The following is a 23,633-nucleotide window of genomic DNA, read 5'->3' as shown; positions in this document are numbered from 1 at the left end:
TTCCCAGCTGAGCCCTCTCTGTGTCCTTATGCCACAATGCAAACACACATTTACACATAAGTGCACACAGCGACAACAGACTTAACAACACAGTACATTTGTTTGATTTATGTCATACTTTTGCAACAACAAACACGTACAAATCAAATGGGATTAGTGACAGCGTAAATGTGCTAAATTATGGTTGGATGTGCGGAACAGACTGAGAAAATACAAAACTATCGTTTACAAAATGTTCAAAATAAACTTCATGACAAAGCCATGTTTGTTTTAAAAAGGACATTTTCTGTTAACAGACAAATACATTTTGTGCAAATCAAAGCCAATTACACTCACAAAAAATAATAATAATGATGAAAGTTGCAGCACAACAGTGTAGATGGTGAATCTTGGTGCCCTCCACTGGCAGGATTATGACCATAATCCACTTCCTCATGGAGCAGCAACAGTTTGATCTGGTTTTAAGGAATGGCTTCACATTCCTGTCAGCTGTCTGGAGCTGGCGCTGTGTTTCCATAACGCTGTTATACACACCTGACCAGCAAATCCAGGAGATTTGCTGTGGGATTTAAGAACAGGACTTCTGGCAGGCAAATGAAGATGATCAATATTTTTCATTCCAAGACTCTAGCGGTGGTTGGGAATTCTGCGGATGCTCTGTACCTCATCCAACCAGCTGAATAAAAGGTCAAACAGCTGGCTGCACTATTTCAACACACATCTTATTTCCTTCAATAACCTGAAGGTCAGTGTGCAGATCAGCAGTTATACAAAGCCAAAGCCTGAAACAGGTGAATCTGTTGAATTTGTGGAGAGCAGTATAATCACACACTGCTGACCTTGCCAAAGATGATTTGTAATGGTACCCATAGCATTATACCACACAGTGAAGGAATGACTGATACTCATTTGTCTGGTTTTGTTTGTCCCATGTAGAGCAGCCTCAAGCAGAACCACGACTATCCCTCACTTCCAGTGAGCCGTGGTATTTGTAAGAAAGATCTCATTTTATGGCCCTCTTATATCCTTTGATCACACAAATTTTATTTGTGGTGAGAGTATTTGTCAGCTCACTTTGGAACCGAGCAGACATCAATTTGTGACCACATTTAGGCTGTTTTCTGTTTCAAGTCACTGAAGCAATATAGGAGAAATTACCTATTTATTTTTCAGACTTTCCCCTCAGTGACTGAGTCAAAGCAACAATAATTAAACCATTTGAAAAGCAAAATGGTTGACTAACAGAAAATGTAAATGAGCGCCTACAGGAGAGTTGCGTTCTTGGCTTATGATGACTGACTTCTGCTAGAATTGCTTGAGAGGAACACTTGACGGGTCAGGTCACAAGTTAAAGCGTCTATGAGTGGTGACTCAGTCATCTTAATTGTTTGTGCCCCTAAGTGGTTGCCATGATATATCTCCTTCTTGTGGCAGCTTCTCGCTGTTCATCAGTGAAAAAATTTAAAAAAAAAAGTTTAAAACATGGCCGATACCAGTAAAACAAAACAAATCATCAGTAACGGAGTTTGTTACAGGTCTTCTACTTTCATCCAAAGCTACCAACATGAATGCTTTTCCGAAGCAACTATTTTCTATTGTTGATTAAAATACTGGGTTTTACTGAACTTACGATAGTAAGTGTACATCATAAGGAGGATACTTGAATTCTATTTATGTATCAATATGTGTTGTGGGTGTTGTCAACAGGAACTTGTGACAAAAAAATAGGGTTAATCTCTTTAATTTGAAGTTACTCAGCTGTGCTGCCTGTACACAGGTGAGCTTATATATAAGATAAAATGTTGACATTAATAAAGATTTGAAACAAAACAAAAAAAAAAAAAAGAAAAAAGTTTTCTTATCCAGCAGAGGCTTTTAGCATTTAAATGTACTATACATTATTGGAGCAAAAATTCACACTGAAAGAGGTCAACGATCTGTCGGTGGTACATTCCATGCTGGGGCTTTTCCTTCCATGATGGTTCTTCTAATTTGGTCTCCTCCAAGTATCCTTGCCTGAGACATTCACTAAATGTTGATGTATTCATTGCTCCCTTCCTTGCGCCCATATATATCAATATATATATCAATATATATATATATATCAATATATATATATATATATATATATATATATATATATATATATATATATATATATATATATATATATATATATATATATATATATATATATATATATATATATATGTCAACCACCTACTATTGTTGGAGAGGAGACAAAAATACATTCTCTGGGTTGGTGATGAGGAAAAAGAAGCTATAGACAGATAACATTTCTAGAATCAAATAAATTTGAGCAGCAATTTCAGTTAGTATGAATTTGTAAAAGAAAGAAAGAATAAACTTTTGTATGATTTGCTATGAAAAGAGCTGAAAACAAATACTATTTCTGTGTTCAAATATTTTTTGGATAAAGACAACAGAAGACCAGAAACATCCAGGTTAATAAATGGGAGGTATATTTCCTTTTAAAAAGCAGGTGCAAAAATGCAGAAATTTCGGGCAAGCTTTTTTTTTTTTTTTTTTTTTTTTTTAAACAGCAGAAGTTAAGAAGCTATTTCACTATCCTGCGGGAGTGGGGAGGACATTTTACTATTAAGGAGCAGCAGAGAGAGGAGTCAAGGCCAGGTTAAGTGGTCGCTTGTAACAGAGCCCAAGCTGACGAGAGTGGATAGACCATAGCCCTGCAGATATGGCACACGGCTCCCCGAGGAGCCTTGAATGCCATGATCAGAATTTGGAATTTGATGTGAACAGTCACTGGCAGCATGTGCGGAGAAAGCAGGGGTGAGGAACAAGGGGAGGCAACACAGAGAGGCAAAAGTGAAGCTCCTAAAGAGAATACTGTAGTGTAAGGAGTCAAGATGAGTGATGAAAAAGACTGGGCAGCATTACCATATGAAATACTATATAACCTTCTGTCTCAAGGTGCAGCAAAATTTTTACTTTGTTTTTCTATGTTGTTGTGTTTTTACACAAGGTTTAAGGAGGGGGACTGATCTAGATTTGGTAGAAAATGTGGCTGCTAGTCAACTGAAAGACAAGTTCCCAGGGCACCAAAAAAGGCCTACGAAGATCTGAAACCTTCTAATCAAGCAAGAAACTTTCACATTTTCCCCTGTGTGATTTTAGGTTGTGTATCTGGAACTGGAAATAATATCTTTATTATCTTATCTGTTGATTACTGCCTTTAAGCATCAGTTCACTGATTGGCCAATGTGTCAGTGTGTCTATCTGAATGCTGTATATAAAGCTAAGTCATTGAACCTAAACATATTTTACAAATAAGGGATTATGATAGGAATATTTGTCGTCTCTATAACATAAGAAAAAATACTTTTTCTTTCACCATATTGTTTCACTGGGGCAAACTCAAAGAGAATGACTGGCTTGTAGCTTGACCAGTCTAAAAAATATATGAAGTTATGTTTTAACAACACTGATTTGAGCAGAACAAAGGTGAAGCAGAAAGCAGATGATGCTTTGAACAGATTCTTCAAATTCTAAAACCTGGATGCGTCACATCTTTGGTCCAGCAGCCTGGAATAATAATATGATAATCCATGGACACCTGAGATCAGACCAAATGTGAAAGTGGTCACAAAATCTCTTTGGTCCCTCAATGATAAAGTAGGATAACAGCAAGAGAAGAATTTTTGTAAAAACATCAAGACTTCTCAGTGACAGTGACTTTTGACTTTTTGGATATAAAGTGTCCTTACTCATAATCAGATGCATGAATTTAGCGAAAACGCACAAACAAGTCAAAACTTAAGGAATTTTAATGTGAACTCCTTTGTTATTTTTGGTTTTCCAATAATCTGTTGGGATTTTCATAATGATTAAACATTTTTGGCCATGTTTCTGTGTAGTTATGTAGCTGAATAAATGTATATAAATTAATGCTGAAAACAATAATACACAAGTAACTTGCTATTGAAATGAATGGTAATGCAATATTCAAAACACGCAGCATGTTGCTAAGATCAGAAGTAAAACAAATTAAAATGGGTTACACTTGCATTCACTGTGGTACAAAACCAAAATTAAGAACAGGTTGTCATTAGTGAGCTAATACTCGCAGAAAGAAATTATAATTAATGCTAACTAAATTAGAATAACCATGAGGTTCTTTTATACAGTGCAAGCTACATAAATTTGGATATTAGTCTCGAGAACAAACCAGCGATGAGTCACTGTTACATAAAATAAAAATGAGTGGGCCCAGAGCAGAAGAAAAGTGGAAGAGCAAAGAGCAGCTGACTGACAATTATGTTGTCAGACACATTGAGACCAGTTTGAAAGGTGTGACTCCACTGTTTCAAGAAAATCCAAAACAAATGTAAATTTAGAGATTACAGTGGAGTCAACCAAGATTATACCGACAAATACCACACCACTTCACCTTTATCAAACGTTGCCATTGTGTCTTCTAAGAACAAATAATTGTCTGTCACACCTGCTGTTAAACCTCCAGTTCACCTCCAGATAACTTTAAACATGTGGGACTTAAAAATTGCTCTTGATTTGACATAAATAGTGTGTAGGTAGAAAAATCTGCTCGAATTTGTTTACTGACACAGTGAAAATGTGGGTACTTACAGCTTGACATGTTTACGGCAGGGCACGGAATTTCTCATGCAGGTGCCCGTCAGGATGTCTACATTGTCGACAATCACAAAAGGTTTCTCCTCCAGTGTGACGATGGAGAGGTGGTTTTCATCGGCATCCTCATCCCCGTAGGCGTTATACCTGGGCCACACTGGGAACATCAACGACAATGTCCCATTCTCCCATCGGCCCATCTGTGTGCGCACAAACCCACGAAAATCTGAATCAGGCATCTTAATTAAGTGCTTTCATTTCTTTTTATTTAAATTCCCTTGCTGCTTCTTCTCTAAAGAAATGCTATATTCATTTGTCACCTTCTCCCATTTCCTCTCACTGTTCAGGACGATGACAACCAATTTGGGGTTGGCCTGGTAACCATCTGGAGTAAAGGACAGATCTCGCCCGTCATTCCACACATGCATCATGTGCCTGAAACACATGGGAAAAGAGAGAGTAGGAAGCTGTTGTTCTGCATCAGTCATAGTGTTTATATGTGTTCACGGGAGCAGATACATTTGAAAAAACAAGTTAAGCACTAAGTAATCACTGCAAGAGTATCCTCTTCAAATCAATGCTGCTTTCACCCACCGTGTGTGCATGCATGCCTGACTGTGTATTTGTGTGTGCATGTATCTGTGAGTAGGAGGGCGAAGAGTCAGAGGCCACATATCTCTCCTATCAACATTCTGCATTGACTTCTCCACAGATAAATGCCTGAAAGACAAGTCACTGGTGCACCGAGGCTGCCCTCACTCTCTTACTCACTACACCTATCCCGCATATGCAAACAGATCCTTTGCTGAAACATTTACACATGCAACAGTGAAGCAGCAGAGACTACAGCCAGTTCTGCATAGCATGATATGGGATTAGGAGTACACTAAGTGATGATCTAAGTGTTGTGACTGGGATAGCAGAAACTATTCCCACTGGGGGAAAAGGTGTTAAAGTTTGTTCAAAAGACTAAAGAAAATAATCCCTTTCATTAGAGAGTTGTCATAGCTGTCAAAAATCAGTCAGGCATGTCATGTGATTAAAATAAAACGGTTTTAAAACCAAAAATCTCCTTTTAGCATTTTCAGTTTGGAACAAAATAATTAATTTATTATTAGTATCAAGTCTTAAAGAGTTATTTGAACACATTTTTTTTCATTATTATTTTTAAAACAAAAATGAAAAAAACAAAAACTGAAACAGCACTTCGGATTTCATGTGATAATATCTGGTAATAGGATCATGAAGGATTTGTGTACAAACTCAAATATTGTGACAGGAAGTCGAGTGCTGCTTAGCGTGCACCCTTCAGGTAAAAACTGATAATTGCACGCTATTCAGACAGGCGGGATTTTGTGTTGTTTCATCTGCAGGAAAGATATTAGAGTCGACACAAATGAAGACTGTTGTCAGACAGTGGATTAGAGAGAGGTGCAGTAATCATCTGTTTTTACAAAGACCTGGAAGCAAGCCCATTTATGGTTTTTCAAAGCTGGTTCCACTGGCACTGTGGAAAAAGTAAATAAAAGGTCCCTGTCTCCCTCGCATGTAGGCACTGCAAAAATACCAAACAGTTCGGATGTCGGTCTCTTAGCAAACACAAATAATTGAATATAAACCTACATAATTACACAAAAAAGACGCCTCTGTTCTCCATAACCGATGCGGTCTTTACCATAGATTACAGTGATTTAATCTAATAACAATAAGTTGAGACATACATGTGTATGTATTTGTTTTAGGCTTTTTCTGTTTTTGTGTTAATGTTCATGGTGCAGCAGGTGATGCCCTTGTCGCAGCAAATTGTCACGGCTGAATACATATAGCGGAAACACTGTTGAAGTCTATTCTGGGAAACTGCTGTCTCCTCCTATTTGAGCTTTGTTACCAATTTTTGAGAAAATTTTTGATCTGAATGGATGGGACTGGTGTGTTTTTGAGGCATGAACAATGAGCAAATTCTACTTCATATATATTCATATATTTTCATGTATATTCACTTTTTATTGATGTGCATGCTCATATTAGGACATATTTCAAAGTTTTGTTACATCAAAACGTATAACTAGACTAAAAAGGGTTAACTGATTTCTAGATAACTAAGTTAAATTATACATGATTATAAGTGGATTGTTAAGTAGCAACATATGAATTCCTGCAAGAGTTGTTTTATGTGTTGGTTGTAATTCTTAGAGAAGCTATTATGAGATTGCTTTTCTGAAAGCATGAATAAAGAATAAAGACGGGCTCTTCCAAAATTCTTTTATGGCAGGGAGCATTTTTTTCCCAGAATCAAGTGACAGCTTAGGGGTTTGCATGGTACACTGGTTACATCGGAAAGAATAACCTTTTCAAATGTACAAAGGACAGACCTCAACAACAAGCTGCCCCTTTGTGAAGCCCAGACACTCCCAGCTAAAGTGTAGGATAATAAATAATTCTGTCAAGCAAGAATGACAGGGAATCCAGCAAGTTCGATAGAGTATGTTAAATGCCTGATTATATTGTCCTATTCCTTCATTTCCTCCTCATGCTGTTTATATGCACACTGCGGACTGACTGAATCCAGACTGATGTATGCACAATTCTGATCACAGCCTCACTAAACCTTCTAAATCAGGCGAAATCCAACCTGTCTGTTATCACAAAAATTGGAGTTGTTTTTGACTAATATCCAAATTCCACCTAATGAATAAACAGATGAGGTAATGTAGACAGAGCGCATCATGGTTTCTCAGGAAAAATATTTTAGTTTCTATTGAGATATATGAGACATATTGAATCAGCTTGTCAACAACAGCAGAAGTGTCTATGCTGTAATGGTATAATATGGGAGAAAAATGGGATAATAAAAGGGAAAATCACATTGTGGCTCTTATTCTAATGAGGCAACTTATTAGTCACTATAGATGTGCAGAGCGTAGCAGCGTGACCGTTACATTGTAGTTAGCTTAGTATAGACGTCTGAATTTATAATCACATTTTAGCCACTGCAAGTTTCATATTCATGATGCAGTCACAATATCACAGCACAAACCTGACAGAAAGCATTATGACTAACAGTCCTGTGATAGTGCATTTACATTTGTGGATATTCACTTTGTGCCTGCACACATGCCCCTGTGTCCTCCTTTTCTGTTTGAAGGAACTGACTAGATTTTCATCACATAGACTTGGGAAGGAGTACACATTCGCAAATCCTTTGTGCACATAAACGTGAGCACACATCGACGAACATATATGTGCCACCCACAAAGCCATCTAACAAGAAAAAAAGAGAGGGAGAGAACAAAGCAAGTAAAATCTGCTTTAATCCTGACTTAATGACAGCGAGTCCCGATATGATGTGAAGCAGGTGCACACACAGAAATAAAATGCACACCAGACGCTTCACTAGGCTCTAGTTAACACAGGGCAATAACAACATGGAGGTCTGCCTGAGGTTCACATTTTGTGTCTCCCATCTAAACAATCCTAACAGGCTTTTAAACAGAGCAAACCTTCGCACAGCAGCCGATACTGTTAAATGTCATTAGAAATCACAGTAGTTAACATCACTGTCATCTCTGCTTCCTTTCTCCACACTACCCCTCTCATTAGAACATTAAAAAGAGTTACGTAAGACTGCTGAACACACAAAGACAAACAGTTATGCAAGTCCCTAGACCTTGATCTCCTTACACTTATCACACTCACATACACACACCTGCGCAGGGCACTAGGTGGGAGCTTCCCTGGGCTCCTGTCTGATGCCGTGCTGTAGCAGCTGCTCTGGGCCTCTGGCAGCTCCCCCTTCTCCCGCAGCATGGAGGTGGCTCCAGAAGAAATGATGCCCACCCCATCCCGCACCCGTGTCTCCAGCGGGTACTCCCAGTCATCATAGGACACAGAGATCATTCCTAGGGGAAACACCTGAGAAAAGAGGAGATGTAAGAAGCAGCACATATGCTATACAAGACTCAATTTTACTTCATGATTCCCCCCAACTTTTGAACACTGATATGTATTCAGAGGTATAACACAGACAAGTGGTTGGTTCCATGTGTCATTCTGAAATCCCTTGTAGCACATGATTATATAAGTGTAAGTGGACTTTATGTTCATAAACTGAATGGTACATTTAGGTGTTTCCTTTTAATAAAAAAAAAAATCTAAATTTATCTCTATAAATCCGTCAATCTGATTTACAAAGTTTAGTTTTTTATATAAGTTTGTCATTATCATGAATGACTCTAGAATAAACTCCCCTGTCAAGTCAAATGACAGCAGAAGGAAATTAGATTTTTGAAAAAAGGGTAAACATACTGTAAATATGATGATTTAATTCTATGTCTAATGTGTTTTGGTGTCTAATGTGTTTTTAGCTCTACTTTAATGTTACTATGTTTGGCTTGTCTACTTGTTTCAGTTTGATCCCCTGTTATTCTTGTTTTCCCTTCTTCTTTCTACACCTGGAATCAGTAAGCCAACCACCACCTGTCCAGTTTGAATCAACAGCTTCTTCAGTATAAAACCTTCCTGGTTTCCACTGATCAGTGCCAGATCTTGTTCACGCTGTCCTACATATACATATAAACAAATATACATATAGCTGCTCACCATGCATGGAGGGTTCCACCCCAAGCCCAGTGTCCAGCGACTATACACTAAGGGCAAAGAAGGGGGCCGGGGGACTAGTGAGCATCAAGGCCACTATCCAAGATGAAACATCCAAGCTCCACGAATACATCAGGAAGAGGGCACCAAGGGATGAAGCACTTAGTGAATGTCTCAGACAATGGAGTTTGGAGGAACACGAGATGGAAGAACCATCATGGGAGGAAAAAATCCCTGCATGGGATGTACCACCGGCAGATCACTGAAGTGGCCGATATTAACTAGTCCTATCAATGGCTGGAGAGGGCTGGACTGAAGGACAGCACAGAGGCACTAATCATGGCAGCACAGGAGCAGGCCCTGAGCACCAGAGCGATCGAGGCCCAGATTTACCATACCAGGCAGGATCCCAGGTGCTATGCAAAGGAGCCCCTGAAACAATCCAGCACCTCACAGCCAGGTGCAAGATACTAGCAGACAAAGAAAACATGGTGCGCCATGACCAAGTAACTGGCATAGTTTACAGGAACATCTGTTCACAATATGGACTGGAGACCCCCAAGTCCCAATGGGAAACTCCTACAGGGCGGTGGAGAATGAGAGAGCTAAGATCCTCTGGGACTTCCAGATCCAGACAGATAAAATGGTGGTGGCCAACCAACCAGACATAGTGATCATGGATAAGCAGCAGAGGAAAGCCGTAGTGATCGATGTATCCATCCCCAATGATGGAAATATCAGGGAAAAGGAGCATGAAAAAACTGGAGAAGTACCAAGGCCTCAACTGGAGAAGGCCTGGAGGGTGAAAGCAACAGTCGTACCCATAGTGATCGGAGCACTGGGGGCCGTGTCCCCCACACTGGAGAAGTGGCTCCAACAGATACCAGGTGAGACATCAGACATTTCCGTCCAGAAAAGTGCAGTCCTAGGAACAGCTAAGATATTGCGTAGGACCCTCAAGCTCCCAGGACTCTGTATACATACATATATATATATATATATATATATATATATATATATATATATATATATATATATATATATATATATATATAATATATATGCTTTCCAAGCACCTTAGTGTATGGCAGAGGTTTTTTTTTTTTTTTTTTTCAAATTTGACTGTAAAAGAGAAGTGAACATGACTTATGAGTGGATGTAATTAACTTAATTAGTAACTTAATTAGTGAATTTAAAAAGAGTGACTTTTTATGTTCATGTATTTGTATGTATATAATTTAATGGAAACGTGTAGAAGAAAGTCCTGCTTCTTATCTCACCAAACTATACGCTCCATCTTTTTATATATTATTCAAGTATAGTTTAACTTTGCAGATTTGTGCTGACGAATAAGCAGCTTTCTTTCTGCCTGAAAAGATGACATCATGCTGTGTCTTTTACACTGTATGAGTTGTCACTGGTGCTCAATCTCACAAAATGTCAAAGTCTTCCACTGATAACCCCTGTGCCAAGGCTTAAGCATTCGCCTGCACACTCTGCGAGGCATTATTTTAAAAAGGCAGCCATTTTGGCTCTGATTAATGGCACTATGGCTCTTTCCATTATTCCTGATTACTGATGGAGCTCTATTTCAGGAGATATTAAAATGGCCACTTTTCCATATCATTTTTCCTGGTGAAGTGTCACAGTCATGCCTGTCTTTTCCACGTCTTGCAGCAGACATGCAGAGATTCTGCATGTGGCTCTAAGCTACAGTAAGTCAGGTAATTTTATAACCATGCTCTGGCAAGTTGGCTGGTGGGAAAATACAAATACATTTAGAGTATCACAAGTGAACAATTTTTATAAAGACTGTCTTAGTCCACATTTTGAAAAGCTTTTCTAGACGTTTATTGTAGTGTGATGTCGTCTATGAGGGGGAACAGGGGAAAAAACTGCACTTATCAACTTATATAGAAGCAACAATTTCGGGGTGACACAATTATGAATCACTTGACATTTAAGTAATGTTGCATAGTGTCTGCATATCCGTTGTGTAATAAACATTAATTGATTTTCTAACATTTCTGTGCTATTTAAACAACATTTCTAATTTAGATGGATGATATTTAAAAAAATATCGTCCAATATTTAAGAAAGTGCATGTTACGCTATTAAACATCCTCCTTTTGGGGCTCAGCAAACTATGTTAGGCGCAGAGAAAAGCAATATGAAAAGTGACAGCTTCTGTTATATCAAAAAGAAAAAATATTATATAAGATAAGCTATGTTTCTTTAAAGCATCAAGTCTGCCATTCTAGCTGTGGAAAAATGATTAAGAGGAGAAATATAGGACAGGTAGTAGATGATCTGCGGCAGCCTAGAACAGAAACCACTTCTTGTCTTTTCAAACCACTTAAAAGAGCCCAGCTGTCATAACATCTGGGACTTCACTACCTCAGGGGTAAAGTCTGGGTTTCCAGTGGTGAGACTGGACACAATCCAGATGTAACCAGCTCCTATCAGACCCAAGGACCGAGCTTCATCCAGGATATATCTGCCAATGGGAGGAGACACATTCACAGCTGAAATCTGGCAGTGTGTAAAAAGAGACACAGGCAGCATAGGAAAGTAAAAGGCACAAACACTCACACAGCCTCATCTTTGGAGCAGTACAGTAGTATAACAGGGCTTTGGATCCTCTTGAGGGCTATGTGTGATTTTGAGTTTGGGTCGCCATCTACAGCGTCTAGTGTCACCACACTCTGCAGGTCCCAGCGCACAAAGCTGTAACAATACACCATTTAAAAAAATATACATGGTACTTAATCTTGTCAGCAGCCATGAATAGAGGTTAAGGATGAAAAACAACATATATTTGTCTGTGTGTATGTGTGAAAAAGTATATTCATTACCTGTGATCCACAGTTACCCTAAGCGTGCTGATGAATTCCTGATACCCAGGGAACTTAGAAGTGACGATGGAAAAAACATGCCAGTCGTACTCCTCCATGATAGCGAGCATGAGCAGAGCTTCTTGCTGCAGGGCTGCACCAAACTGGAAGAAAGTGGACTTCTCATCCTGCAATGACACGCAGCAGAGGACTCAAAAACCTGATAGAATTAGACCCCTATTAGTTATACAATCGTGCAAACCAAGAGAGGAAGGGAGATAAGCACAAGTAGTGTTGAAGAAACGATGAGTGGTGGAGTGAAATGGGAAAAAGAGGGGAGCTATAGGAAGAGTAAGAGATTCAGTCAACAAGTGAGACAAGACTGCAAGAGAGTGACTGCTGGCATCAGGGAGGCCTAATGGTCAGAGATAACTGCCTCATAACTCACAGGCTTGATTCACTTCAGCACTCAGTAGCCAAAATAACAAATGGCTGTGCATTGTTTCGAAAGGGAATGGAGCCTAATACAGACACCATGCCTCCTAACACATGCTCTGTGGTGCTTTATTGGTGATTTACGTAAAAGATTTAAAGGAATATTGAACATTATTTTACTGCACTTACATAAAATATGATGTACTTTAAAGCAGTCCAATTTTAAATCATAGGACATCCTCTGTAAACTATGTCTCCAAATGTCAATGATTTTGCAGCATATATTCACAATGCCATGCTCAGCTAAATGATTTAGTCTCAGTGATGGAAGGAAAGTGAAGGCATGTGTGAGAGGAAGAGGCAGTAATAAGCACTACCAAAACCAAAGCAGCTATTAAAATGAATGAAACCCAAAGTGAGTGTGAAATAAGTTGCAAATGATTGCAGAATGTATGTTTGCATAAAGAGTAATCTGAGCTTCCCCCTTGAGACACAACAAATAGCAACACAGCCCATCCACTAGAGAGGAGCGAGGAGACAGGGAGGGGGAGCAGACAGGGGGGAGGGAAAAAACAGGCTGAGGGGTAGAATGGGAAGGAGAAAAATGTTCCAGTGTTGAGTGAGATTGAGATGCCCCCTACAAAAAAAGAAAAAGGAGAAGAGTGGAGAAAAACTAAAGGAGACACCGACATGAAAACTCCTCTCATGCTATGTCTCCTTCTTTCTCTCTTACGCATGGAGATACCACATGCACACATGCATGCTCTAACACCCTTTTAGGAGAGGCCAGTAATGTGACACATTAAACTTCAAAGCCCCAAGAAGCACACATGGAGAATCATCTGTCAGCCCACATCCTCACTTGTGTTATTGTGTGTGTTTATATACATGTGTGTATATGTGTATGTTTACATATGCGTGCAAAACTTATATTGCGGCTCTACTTGTGCCCCTTAGTTGAACAAAAATCCCTCAGTTCCGGCCATCACACACTTAAAGCAGGCCCCTCGGAGATTTAACTTCTCGTACTTCGCTGCTACAAAAAGGGAGAAAAGTGGGAAAGGGAGAGGATGAAATTGTACTTCAAAAAGATCTATCTTACTGTTTTCATCTATATGTGTGTGTGTGTGACTGTAGGTGTGTGTTTGGCTTTATACTTCACTTGGGCTTATAAAAGGAGAAAAATATCCTCCTGTGCGGCAACAGGAGCATCCTCAGTTCTGACCAGATAGCAGTAAGAATCAGCACACTAGCTAAAACACACAGAAGATGTATCTCTAAGTTTTAAGTATGAATTTCACGTATAATAGTGTTGCATGTCAGAATCAATTTGATTAATGAAGCAGTCAGTCATCTGTCAAATGAGAATAACTCATGGAATGAATCCCCAGTTTATACCATCTACTGATTACTGATTACATAAAACACATAAATTATTTGTTTTACTTTAGCTGTTAACTAAAAAGTAGTCAGGTTAAAGTTACATGATGAGAACAGTTTTTTAGGTTTTGTTCCCCTTAAACTGGAGAAGTTTCAGAATCTGTGTTTTCATTTTTATCCCTCTTTTTCATGACTGTAACTCAAACTAAGTTTCACCGGCAAGTTTGACTGTTAGAATTTCTTCATCTACAAAGCAGGAAAGAATCCAGAGAAGATGAGAAGAAAGTTAATGTATACATCAGGAATGCTTAAATCTGCAGTCTGCTCCAGTCAGACAAACAAAATAAATCAGCTCCTGCAACATTAAAATCCCTAGAAAACCACAGAATACTGCAGGGGCCTATCATCATGCAAGACTACCATGAAGAGGAGACTTAACTGGAACTAATACAGAGGTTTTAGCAAAGTTTTTAAACCATTTATTATTCTCATGAATCAAAAAGGAAAGATTAGACTTTTCCAAAAAGCATCTTAAAAACCTAGAGGGTGGCTGGAGTTTCAGTCTTTGGACAGAAGATAAAATTAACTTCCGCTTGAATAACGGGAGAAAAAAGGTTTTACGAAGGCTTGGAATGACTCATGAAGTTGTGAAGTGCATAATGACTGATGATCTGGGCATGCCTGGCTTCTGGTGGCATGGGGTGGCTAGTTTTCACAGATGAGAGAGAGAGAAGATGGAATCAGCTGCATGTCTTTTGCTGGATAAACTTCCTACTGGGACTTAGTCAAAAACAGCAAAACTGACTGGATCACAGCAGAAGTAGAAAATGTTTCCTTAAAATTGAAAGAATGTGAAGGAAACCCAGGAGGTTATTGTGAGTAAAGAGGTCAAGAAACTCTCCACCAATCAAGTCAATCTGTTAACTTTAAACTATTTAAACTGTGTTTTGCTTACTAAGGACAAAAAAATGACATCGGCTCATGAACAAACCAGAACTGAAGAAAGCTGCAGGTTTTAATGACATTAACTTTACGACATGACATTATGATTTAAACAAGTTTTAAAAAATGATTAATTTTATGAAAACCGGATTACTGACAAGGTTTGTAAATATAACCGTGAATTAAATCACATTAGCTAAATCACTTGATGGCAATGTGAGTTTGCAATTTTCTGCAACAATGCTCACAAACAACAAGAGCAATATTTAGCCAAACAAGGAATCTGTCTGTGAATTGTGACTGATTTTTTTTTTAATAAATCCAAATAAGTCAGACTAATTTTGTTGTCTAATTTTGTTCAACAAGCATGTTATGGCATCATGTGTTTGCTTGGTAAATAAAGTTCAATGAGCTAGAGTTTTAAGATTGTTGGTTGTGCATCAGAAATAACTAAACTAAGACTGAAGGACTTAATAATATAATTGTGAGGAATTACATGTGCACATAAACCGAGACCCTTACAGTCTAAAGAAGATGCTGAGGAAGTGCTATATGAATACATGTCCATAACATGCTTTTTAACATATTTAATATTTATACCTGTCAGTGTGGTCTAACCCACAGATTTCCTTTTAAATGCCGTCACAATCTAAAGAAGAGAGAAGAGTGAAGGCTGCAGAATTTATAATGAATGAGGTTAAAGTCTTTTTCAAAGACTGAGGAGTGAAAGAAGATGATAGTTGCTGGTGCAGTTGCTGAATTATAAAGTATAAAAAAAGAGACATTGACCCAGACCTGCATCATCTCTTCAAATCACACAAGTCCACCAAGAAGCTTGTGTATGAATAATGCACAAATATAATGCATGCACACACACATGTGCCACAAATGTATTTCTACATTATAACACACATACCTAGAGAAATCCTGACGCTCTGCATTAATTATATAAAAACAGTGAACTTCACATCCATCCACATGCAGGAACACAGCACATATGCATGTGCTCATGTACAAAAGCCCTCAAAATATAGCTTTACTCATGAGCCAGCATACCAATAAATACTGCATCAGGCAAACCAAGACAGTACCTCACGTATTTTCTGTCCATTTCTCACATACAGCATTTCAAGTTAAATTTAACTTTTGTTTACACAAATCAAATTAAGAAATTATTAGAGAATATAATTCAATGTACAGAATCAATAGTCAAGATAAGGAGGGATGAACTGATGGGTTTCTAGATGTCTCTAGAAAAGGATCCATATGGTCCACATGAGGAGACGTTGAGCCAACAACTAAGGGAGGCAGAGGAAGCAAGATCTGAGCAACTAAGTGCGAAGCAGCAATAACGTAAAGACTTGGAAGAGCAGTAAATGACATACTGTAAGTTGACACAAAGAGTAGCAAGTAGCTTGCATGCAGAATAATGAGAAATGCATGTGGGTAAGAAGCAGGAGGATGATGATGATGAGGCTAGCAATGTGCTTTATTAATATTTAATGAGCTTGGTCAGTTAGGATGGAGCAGCTACATTAAGTTGGCCTGACAAAGTATGGCCCCCAGATGCTGCTAAGTACCATCCCACTTAAGCCTGCACAAAAGTGCAAACAAACTAGCATGGCAAATTCAGTGTCAACAAAGTAATGCTCACAGCAGCTTCCAGGGTCATACGCAGATGAGGAGCTACAGCTGCAACACTATCAAGGATATTAATTTGCCAAACCACTTTATTTTTATAAAGAAAAAAAAAAGATTCACACACATTCCTTGTGCCAGTCTAATGAATTGAGAATATCAAATCCACTTACATCACTATGTAGCTGAAGTAAGCATTTCACTCACTCACATATTAACATGTCAATTTTTAAGTATGACATGAGATCAGGGAGCACATTTGAAGGAAACACTTATACTTTACTGCAGTCCAATCCAAATGAAAGTGATGTGGAGGTGCTTCCACTAAGATAACTATAAATTAATAAAGTCCGTCTTGAACTCTGGGTCATGGCTGTCTCATCAACTATGCAGGCGGAGAGAGGTGAATATTTTTATGGGACATCCAAAAGCTGACATTTAGGAAATAATAATTCAGATAGTTCCCTTTTTAAAAACTTTAAAATAGAGGTGCTATGATAGCATGATTTTCTGTTCAATATGCCTTTTTTGTGACTGATATTGAAATATCCTAGAAGAAAACAAACTAAAATAAAAAATTTGACAGATAGGTTTGAAAAATGGCAAGATTTTAGTACAAGCTGGTTTGGTGGAAAATTTAATGAAATCACTGAATCGTAAAGCACAACAGCTCTCATGTCAGCTTCTACAGTGTAGAAAGAGCGTTCATGAAGCAAAGTTGTACTCAAATCAAAATTCAGTATGTCATTAGAATACAAAATGACCACTACTGATTGCATGATTGCACTGAAGGTTTTGTAGAAAAACAATTATACAATCCATACAAACGAAGATCACATTAGCTCTAAATTGAAATATTTTAATGAGCTTCCAGTAAAGTTTGATATTATTTATGTAATTCAGATTCATGTAACATAGCAAGTTTGTTAGGAGGACGAAATGAGGGCAGATAAAACGAGAGCCAGTAAAACGTTCAAAATGCTCTCAAACAGCAACTGTGTTAAACAAGATACCTTTTGTACTGCGATTTAATTCTCTCTAAATGCTAAGCAGACGTTCTGCAAACGCAAGCACCAACAAACAGCTCAAAATCCCTCTGCTAACAAAGAATTAGCTTAGGAAATCCACTAAAAAACATTAAGTGAAGCGCGGGAGAAGCTGTCACTTGACCAGTGTCAAAGGAAACAGTTATGAGTAGTTATGCTACAACAGCTAATCAACAATAAACAGTAACATGACACATTCTGCTCCACACATACTCTGATTTCACAGTGCCTAAACAGTGCTAGGGCATCAGAGAACTGTTTTATGAGTGCATGCAATAGTCACATATGTAACATCTAACATCATTCCTTGAACATTGCAGAAAGCTGTGAACAGGAACAGCACAGTTGATAACCTCTCTAGCAGAAACGTAGCATAAAACATCCTCTTGACACTAACAGAATGTAAAGCCCAGTCCCTCAATCGCTAACGAGGAACAATCCTTTAAGCACCGAAAGCTCTTCAGTTTTAAAACAGTGAGACATGTCCCCAAGCACACATCCACTAACTGGACGAAAGCTTTTTACATTCCTGGGATTGACAGAGAACTATACCATTTAGATTGAAGACCTTGGCTTCCAGTTCTAACAAAGGCTACTGCAGTATTTAACATGGGCTAAATCCCAGTGCTTAGGTCTACTGTAGTATTTAACACTCTCGCGCTCCCTAGACAAACACAGAATAGCATTTAACACAGCGCAGAAACCCTAAACTGCCATGGTGTGGCTCAGAGAAGTGAAGAATTAGGTCTCACCACTAAGTCAGGCAAGCATGTAATGGACAGCAGCGCAGCCTTGGACTGACAAAGCTCACAGATTTACAGCAAAACGAATGAAACGTGCAGAAAAAGAATGTAACGTGCCTGCAATACAGCACATCTGCTGAGGCCTGAAACACATTTTCCTTCTCCAACAAAACATGTAGTTATTCCACAGAAAAGTTGAAATGATTTGACATTATTTTATCCCAATTTGTCCTAATTTAGGCAGAAAGCATTGAGATAAACCAGTTAGACATGCCTGTTTATGTCTTTGCATAATATAGTGGTAACTTTGGAGTATTAATAGAAATATTACCACACTTGACAAAGCCATCACTGGCACAGAGACATATTGTGGATTAGAAATTAGCTATAATTTCTTGAATATTCAATATTCTTTACTCTGAATTTATTAACTCTCTTTCTGAAGCTTTGAAAACTGAACGACTTTAAACTTCCTTGTGAAAACGTTAAGGAGGTGAATTAAAACTCAAAGGAAGTATTCTGCCCCAACAGTGAATTAGCTGACTTCCATTTTACACTCAGCTGTGCTACTTTGAGAATTTCCAACATATTTTAACCTTTTTTTTTAGTGCCTATAATCATTAAATGAGACAAATTTACAGAGATAAACATACAATATACCACTGTAGGTTCATCTTAGTTATCCCAGAAAATACATCAGCTCCTATTTGTTTAAAAAATCCCAGACAAGTCAACTGAAAATGTATTAAAATGATTAATATACTGTTCTGTTTTGATTTTTTTTTTTTTTTTTTTTTTTTATAAGGAAAGATTAGCTGTTTCTGCATGAGATTATTAAATGAGTGATTTAAAAACAAGAAGATTAAATCAAGTAACATGTTCTTGTCACAATAACATCAACACATGCTTCTATGGTTAGATATGCGTTGTCATACAGCACTGTAGCTGTTGACATTGTCTGTGTTTTAGAAATCTGAAACCAGAGCTTCAATGACAGACAGCTCCTTTACTGGTATTGATCTTTGCAGTCAATATTCATTATAAACATAAATTATAAGGGCAACAGCTTGGCTGATCCTTAAATCATCACTCTGAAGCTGTAGTCTGGGTTGTGGGTTCAAACATGTAAATGTTTTTATTCATAATGTATTTAATTAAAAAGGTAAACTATTAAGGACACAAAATGTTTACTTGTGCAAATAAAAAAAAAAAAGAAACCTGACAAATAAAACACATACAAACAACTAAACCAGATACATTTATCTTACTTATACAATATTTCAATTAAAAGAAAAATTAATGAAGATCATTTTGTAATATCACTCAGAACTTGTTTATTTGATCTATTTCTTTATACGATTCTAAACTGTAGAATAATCCAAAAGTAATCCTTTTGGATTGTTACACTTAATCAGGCATTTGCGCTGGTTAATCAACTATATAAATTTGATATAATCTCTTGATAAATACAAGACATGAGAGGTCTTGGTTTTCAGTAGTTTCAGTGTAAAATATTCTGTGTTAACGGGAATAATCCATCAGCTGTCCTCCATAAATCAAGAGGCACTCAAGTGCACTGCTGACTCTATCACATATGTTGCTGCATCAGCGTGCAAAAAGTCAACTAGAATATTGTAAAGAAATGACATAATTATTTGGCAGAGGAAGGGAAAATCAATTTCTAGCAGAAGCTTGACAAAGCACATTGTACACAAGAGTAAAGGTGCACTTGCCAGACACTGGTGGTTAAATCTGTCCCCAGAGTGGCAGGCAATGGGTCTGTGCATGGTTTGTCCTGCCTATCCAAGTGTCAGAATGCTGCTCACGACAGAAGCTAATCACAACACCTGTTTAGGAGAGATTACAGTAGGAACCGCCAGGGTACTGGAAGACCTCGGCGTTATTAAAACCGAAGCATCTGTCCAGGCAGTGACAGCCACATACACACGGGTATATGTGTGGCAGAAGAAGAATAGGCCGTGTGACCATATATGGCGTGTGTCTGTGTGCTGCCAATGTTGTTTGAGTAATAATAACTCTTTGACTTATAGAGCTTCAAAGAAAAAGAGATGTTAATGTTATTTCATCCCCCTACACGGGAAATAAATGACAAAGCCAGTCCTATTCCTCCCTCAGTTTTCTCTTCCCTCATCGGTGAATGAATTTAAAACAGCTCAAGAACTGAGCAAGACCCTGCATCCTCCTCCCTCTTCTGGCAGCCTTCATTGGCAAATCAAAGAATTGTCAGTTTGATATTTATAGCCGAAGTGCCTTTGGGTTAAAAAAAAGAAAAAAGAATCCTTCTCTCTCATTTTCTCTCCCAGCCCACTGATGGTGACTCTGTTGGACTTCAGAAACCTTAGGCCTGGTGTAAAAATGGCAGGAAGCTGTGAGTCAGCCCCATCCTGGCTGACTACTTCAATGTTTGTTGCTGGGACCGTGCTGAGCAGGTCAAGTGCCGCAGGTGAAGTATGACAACAAGATGGCCTGTCAGGGACGAGGTCAGAGCACTTGTCCTGTGTCAATGCAATAAAAACAGATCTGGCTGGTTTAGGAACCCCACAAGCCAGATTGAGATGAGGTATTTCACTGAGGGCTCTGCAGTTACACATGAGCTGCAGGCCCCACTGCATACTAAAATATTAGTTCATCACATTTTGGTCAAACATACATTGGCTTATCGTATTACAGCTGTGACAGCATTTTTTATTAAATGGCACGGAGCAAGTTTATAGAACAACACAGACATGTGGATAAGGTATGGAGTGGATTGCTGGAGGAATTCTTTTGAGGAGTGAGGTGGTTTTGCAGGGATGTTTTTTTTTTTTTTTTTTTGTGGGGAAAGGTGGGGTAACAAAATTCCCTAATTCTGCACAGGAAAGAAAAACGGTAGCTGAAGGGGACTCATTTATTATATATAAGCCTTACTCAGGTCTGTGTAAGCCTTTTTATACCAAAAACACCACACTAGTGTACACAATATTTCGCTTTCTGAAATGCACACAAAAAAATCTTGTTGCTACAATAAGTTAAGCCAGCAACAGGCTAACACAGTAATTCTCCCTTATTAAGTTTCTGTAGAGTGTGTCCCCATGTCCACCTCCTCCAGTTTCACACCACCACTGGTCTCCTTTATGCCCATCTCCACCTTTTCCCTCATCCTACTGCTTCCAATTCAACCCCTTGCTCTCATTGCTTTTGTTCACACGACAGTCACCAGCCACTGTTTCCATGGCAAATCAATGGCCAGTCTTTAGATGGGAGCAGATTCCCCTTCTCCCTTGTACACACACACACACACACACACACACACACACATGACTGAGCATCCAATGTATTTGCTTCTCACTCTGACATGGCATTCCACCACTATGGTAATGGATAGGTGCATGGATAATGCCATGTGTATGAGTGCATGCAGGCCGATACACTCGTGTGTGCGTGTGTGTGTATACATGACTGTGTAGCAGTTGTGCCAAAGATCAGATAAGTAAATCTATTTCCTTTGCTAATTAAAGGCAAGCAGTGCTCCCTGAGGAGAAGACAGCATACTGGATGCCGGGGCATTCAGTGTTAGATGTGGTGAATGCCACAAACAATTCTTCCACATACACCCCCGCATGCACACACGTACTCACACGTTCACAAATGACTTTTGGCAGTGTGTATATGATTTCTGCTGTGCATCTTTGGGGGAAGATTGTGTTAATGTGCGTGTGCTTATTAGCGAATGCGCTAAACTGTCCATTGAGGAAGTTCGAGCAGCTACATGGCAGATGCTTGAAGCCAGTGGCTATTAGACAACAGAGCAGAGATAATAGGCTATGGCTGCCATTACCTACTACGCCCTCTTAGCCAGTACCCAACCTGGAGAGAAACAGACACACGAACAGGCAAATTTGCATCTGGGAATGTGTATTTTTATATACTTATATGTGGGTGGGACTGAACATGCTCTACTGGGCAACACACACCTGGACAGGGAGATGAGAGGAGAAGGGAGGAGACAGGAGCGATAAAAAGGAAGGACAGAACGGCTAATTTACCAGGCCTCCTCTTAGTGAGTCAGATCTTTTCCTGATGGGGAGGGGGATGGAAGAGAGGTGAGGCAAGACTTGGAGAGTGAAGGGAAGTACAGAGGAAGTGCTAACACGTTCAGAAAACAAAAGTGCATTACAGTCCATGTAAGCAAGAAGATGAGCTGCAAGTTGACAGGAAAAGCGGGAAGAGGAGAGGGGGCAGAGGGAAAGAGTGACAGACAGATAGAAGGAGGGAGAGATATGCAAGAAAACCCCTCCATGTGACGCTGAATAAAAAAAGGGAACGAGAGGGGGGGGGGGAAAATTTCAGTTCAAATATCTGACTGTCTGTTGCTGACGTTTCCTTAAGTGCATGCGAGTGCTGAATAGAGTGCGAGTATGACACACATCACATGCCAGCTCTCTATATCCATCTGTCTATTCATCCACCCCTCCTTCCATCCTTCTGTCACCAGCCGGTTTGATGCTGCAGCTCCCGATGCAGACTTTGCCAACGTGGCGGCTCCTGCTGAAGAGGGGGAAACCGAGCGAATCCCCATAGGTACGTAGTGTTAGAGGCAAGCGCGGTTACTCTTAAATAACAGTGACGTGAATGTGTATTAGAGGATTAGTGATGACAACTATGATGATTATGTTGATCAGGCAGAGCTCTCTTTCACATCCTCTCCTCCTTCCCACCATTCTCCAGCTCTCCTCGATGTGCCTCCCTCTTTCTCTCTTTCCGCTCAACACACTTTACAGAAGTTTGAGCCACTGGGAGATCATTAGCACAGGATCAAACCACAACACTCAATGTCCACACACACACACACACATGCACACTCACTCACACAGTCTTCTTCACTGTATTTTGGATTTAAAACTGCAGTTCGTTTCTCCATAACCCCATTTCTTGTTTTTGTGTGTGGTCTGTGTATTTTTCTTTTCTTCAAGTGTGAACGTGTGGGCTTTGTGAAATTTTGCAAGCACAAATGCATTATGTGTGTGTTCGTGTGTGGTTTTGAAAGAAATACCGGCACAGTCTGGTGTCACTGAGAGGAGAAAGAAGACTGACTGAGCACTATTTTGTTTTTGAAGGGGGATCAAAAAATGAAAACAAAAGAAAAATAGCTAAACATGGAAAAAACACATTTACTTCAGCGGATTTGACAGACGTGTGCACGCGTTAACTGAGCAGCTGCCCGAACATCAAAAGCCCTTTCAGCGAGTATAAGCAGCCTCTCTTGCGCTGTCTCTATAGCACACTTATAAAGAAAACTTGCATTCAGACATATGTGCACTGAACTTGTATTCTTCTTGTTCTCGAGAAATTCACGCACTTATGTCTATGCACGTATGCAATGCTGCACC

General features: G+C 39.0%; 1 protein-coding gene across 1 annotated transcript in view; it reads right to left on the bottom strand.

The window, feature by feature from the left end:
- The window catches only part of grin2ab (glutamate receptor, ionotropic, N-methyl D-aspartate 2A, b), a gene marked incomplete at its 3' end in the record, with an annotated part of 103,425 nt that overhangs the window by 17,634 nt on the left and 62,158 nt on the right, over window positions 1-23,633 (bottom strand). Inside the window, exons 5-10 of the mRNA XM_079261435.1 lie at window positions 12,081-12,247; window positions 11,818-11,952; window positions 11,623-11,722; window positions 8,336-8,541; window positions 4,950-5,064; window positions 4,627-4,829 (exon numbers count right to left, since the gene is read on the bottom strand). Of these exons, the coding sequence (XP_079117561.1) occupies window positions 4,627-4,829; window positions 4,950-5,064; window positions 8,336-8,541; window positions 11,623-11,722; window positions 11,818-11,952; window positions 12,081-12,247 (926 nt within the window). The remainder of the gene's footprint in view (window positions 1-4,626; window positions 4,830-4,949; window positions 5,065-8,335; window positions 8,542-11,622; window positions 11,723-11,817; window positions 11,953-12,080; window positions 12,248-23,633) is intronic.

Source organism: Telmatherina bonti (assembly GCF_933228915.1).
Source record: "Telmatherina bonti genome assembly, chromosome: 3".
NCBI classification, from domain to species: Eukaryota; Metazoa; Chordata; class Actinopteri; order Atheriniformes; family Telmatherinidae; genus Telmatherina; species Telmatherina bonti.
The sequence above is the reverse complement of the archived record's forward strand: the minus strand, read 5'-3'. Positions and strand labels throughout refer to the sequence as shown.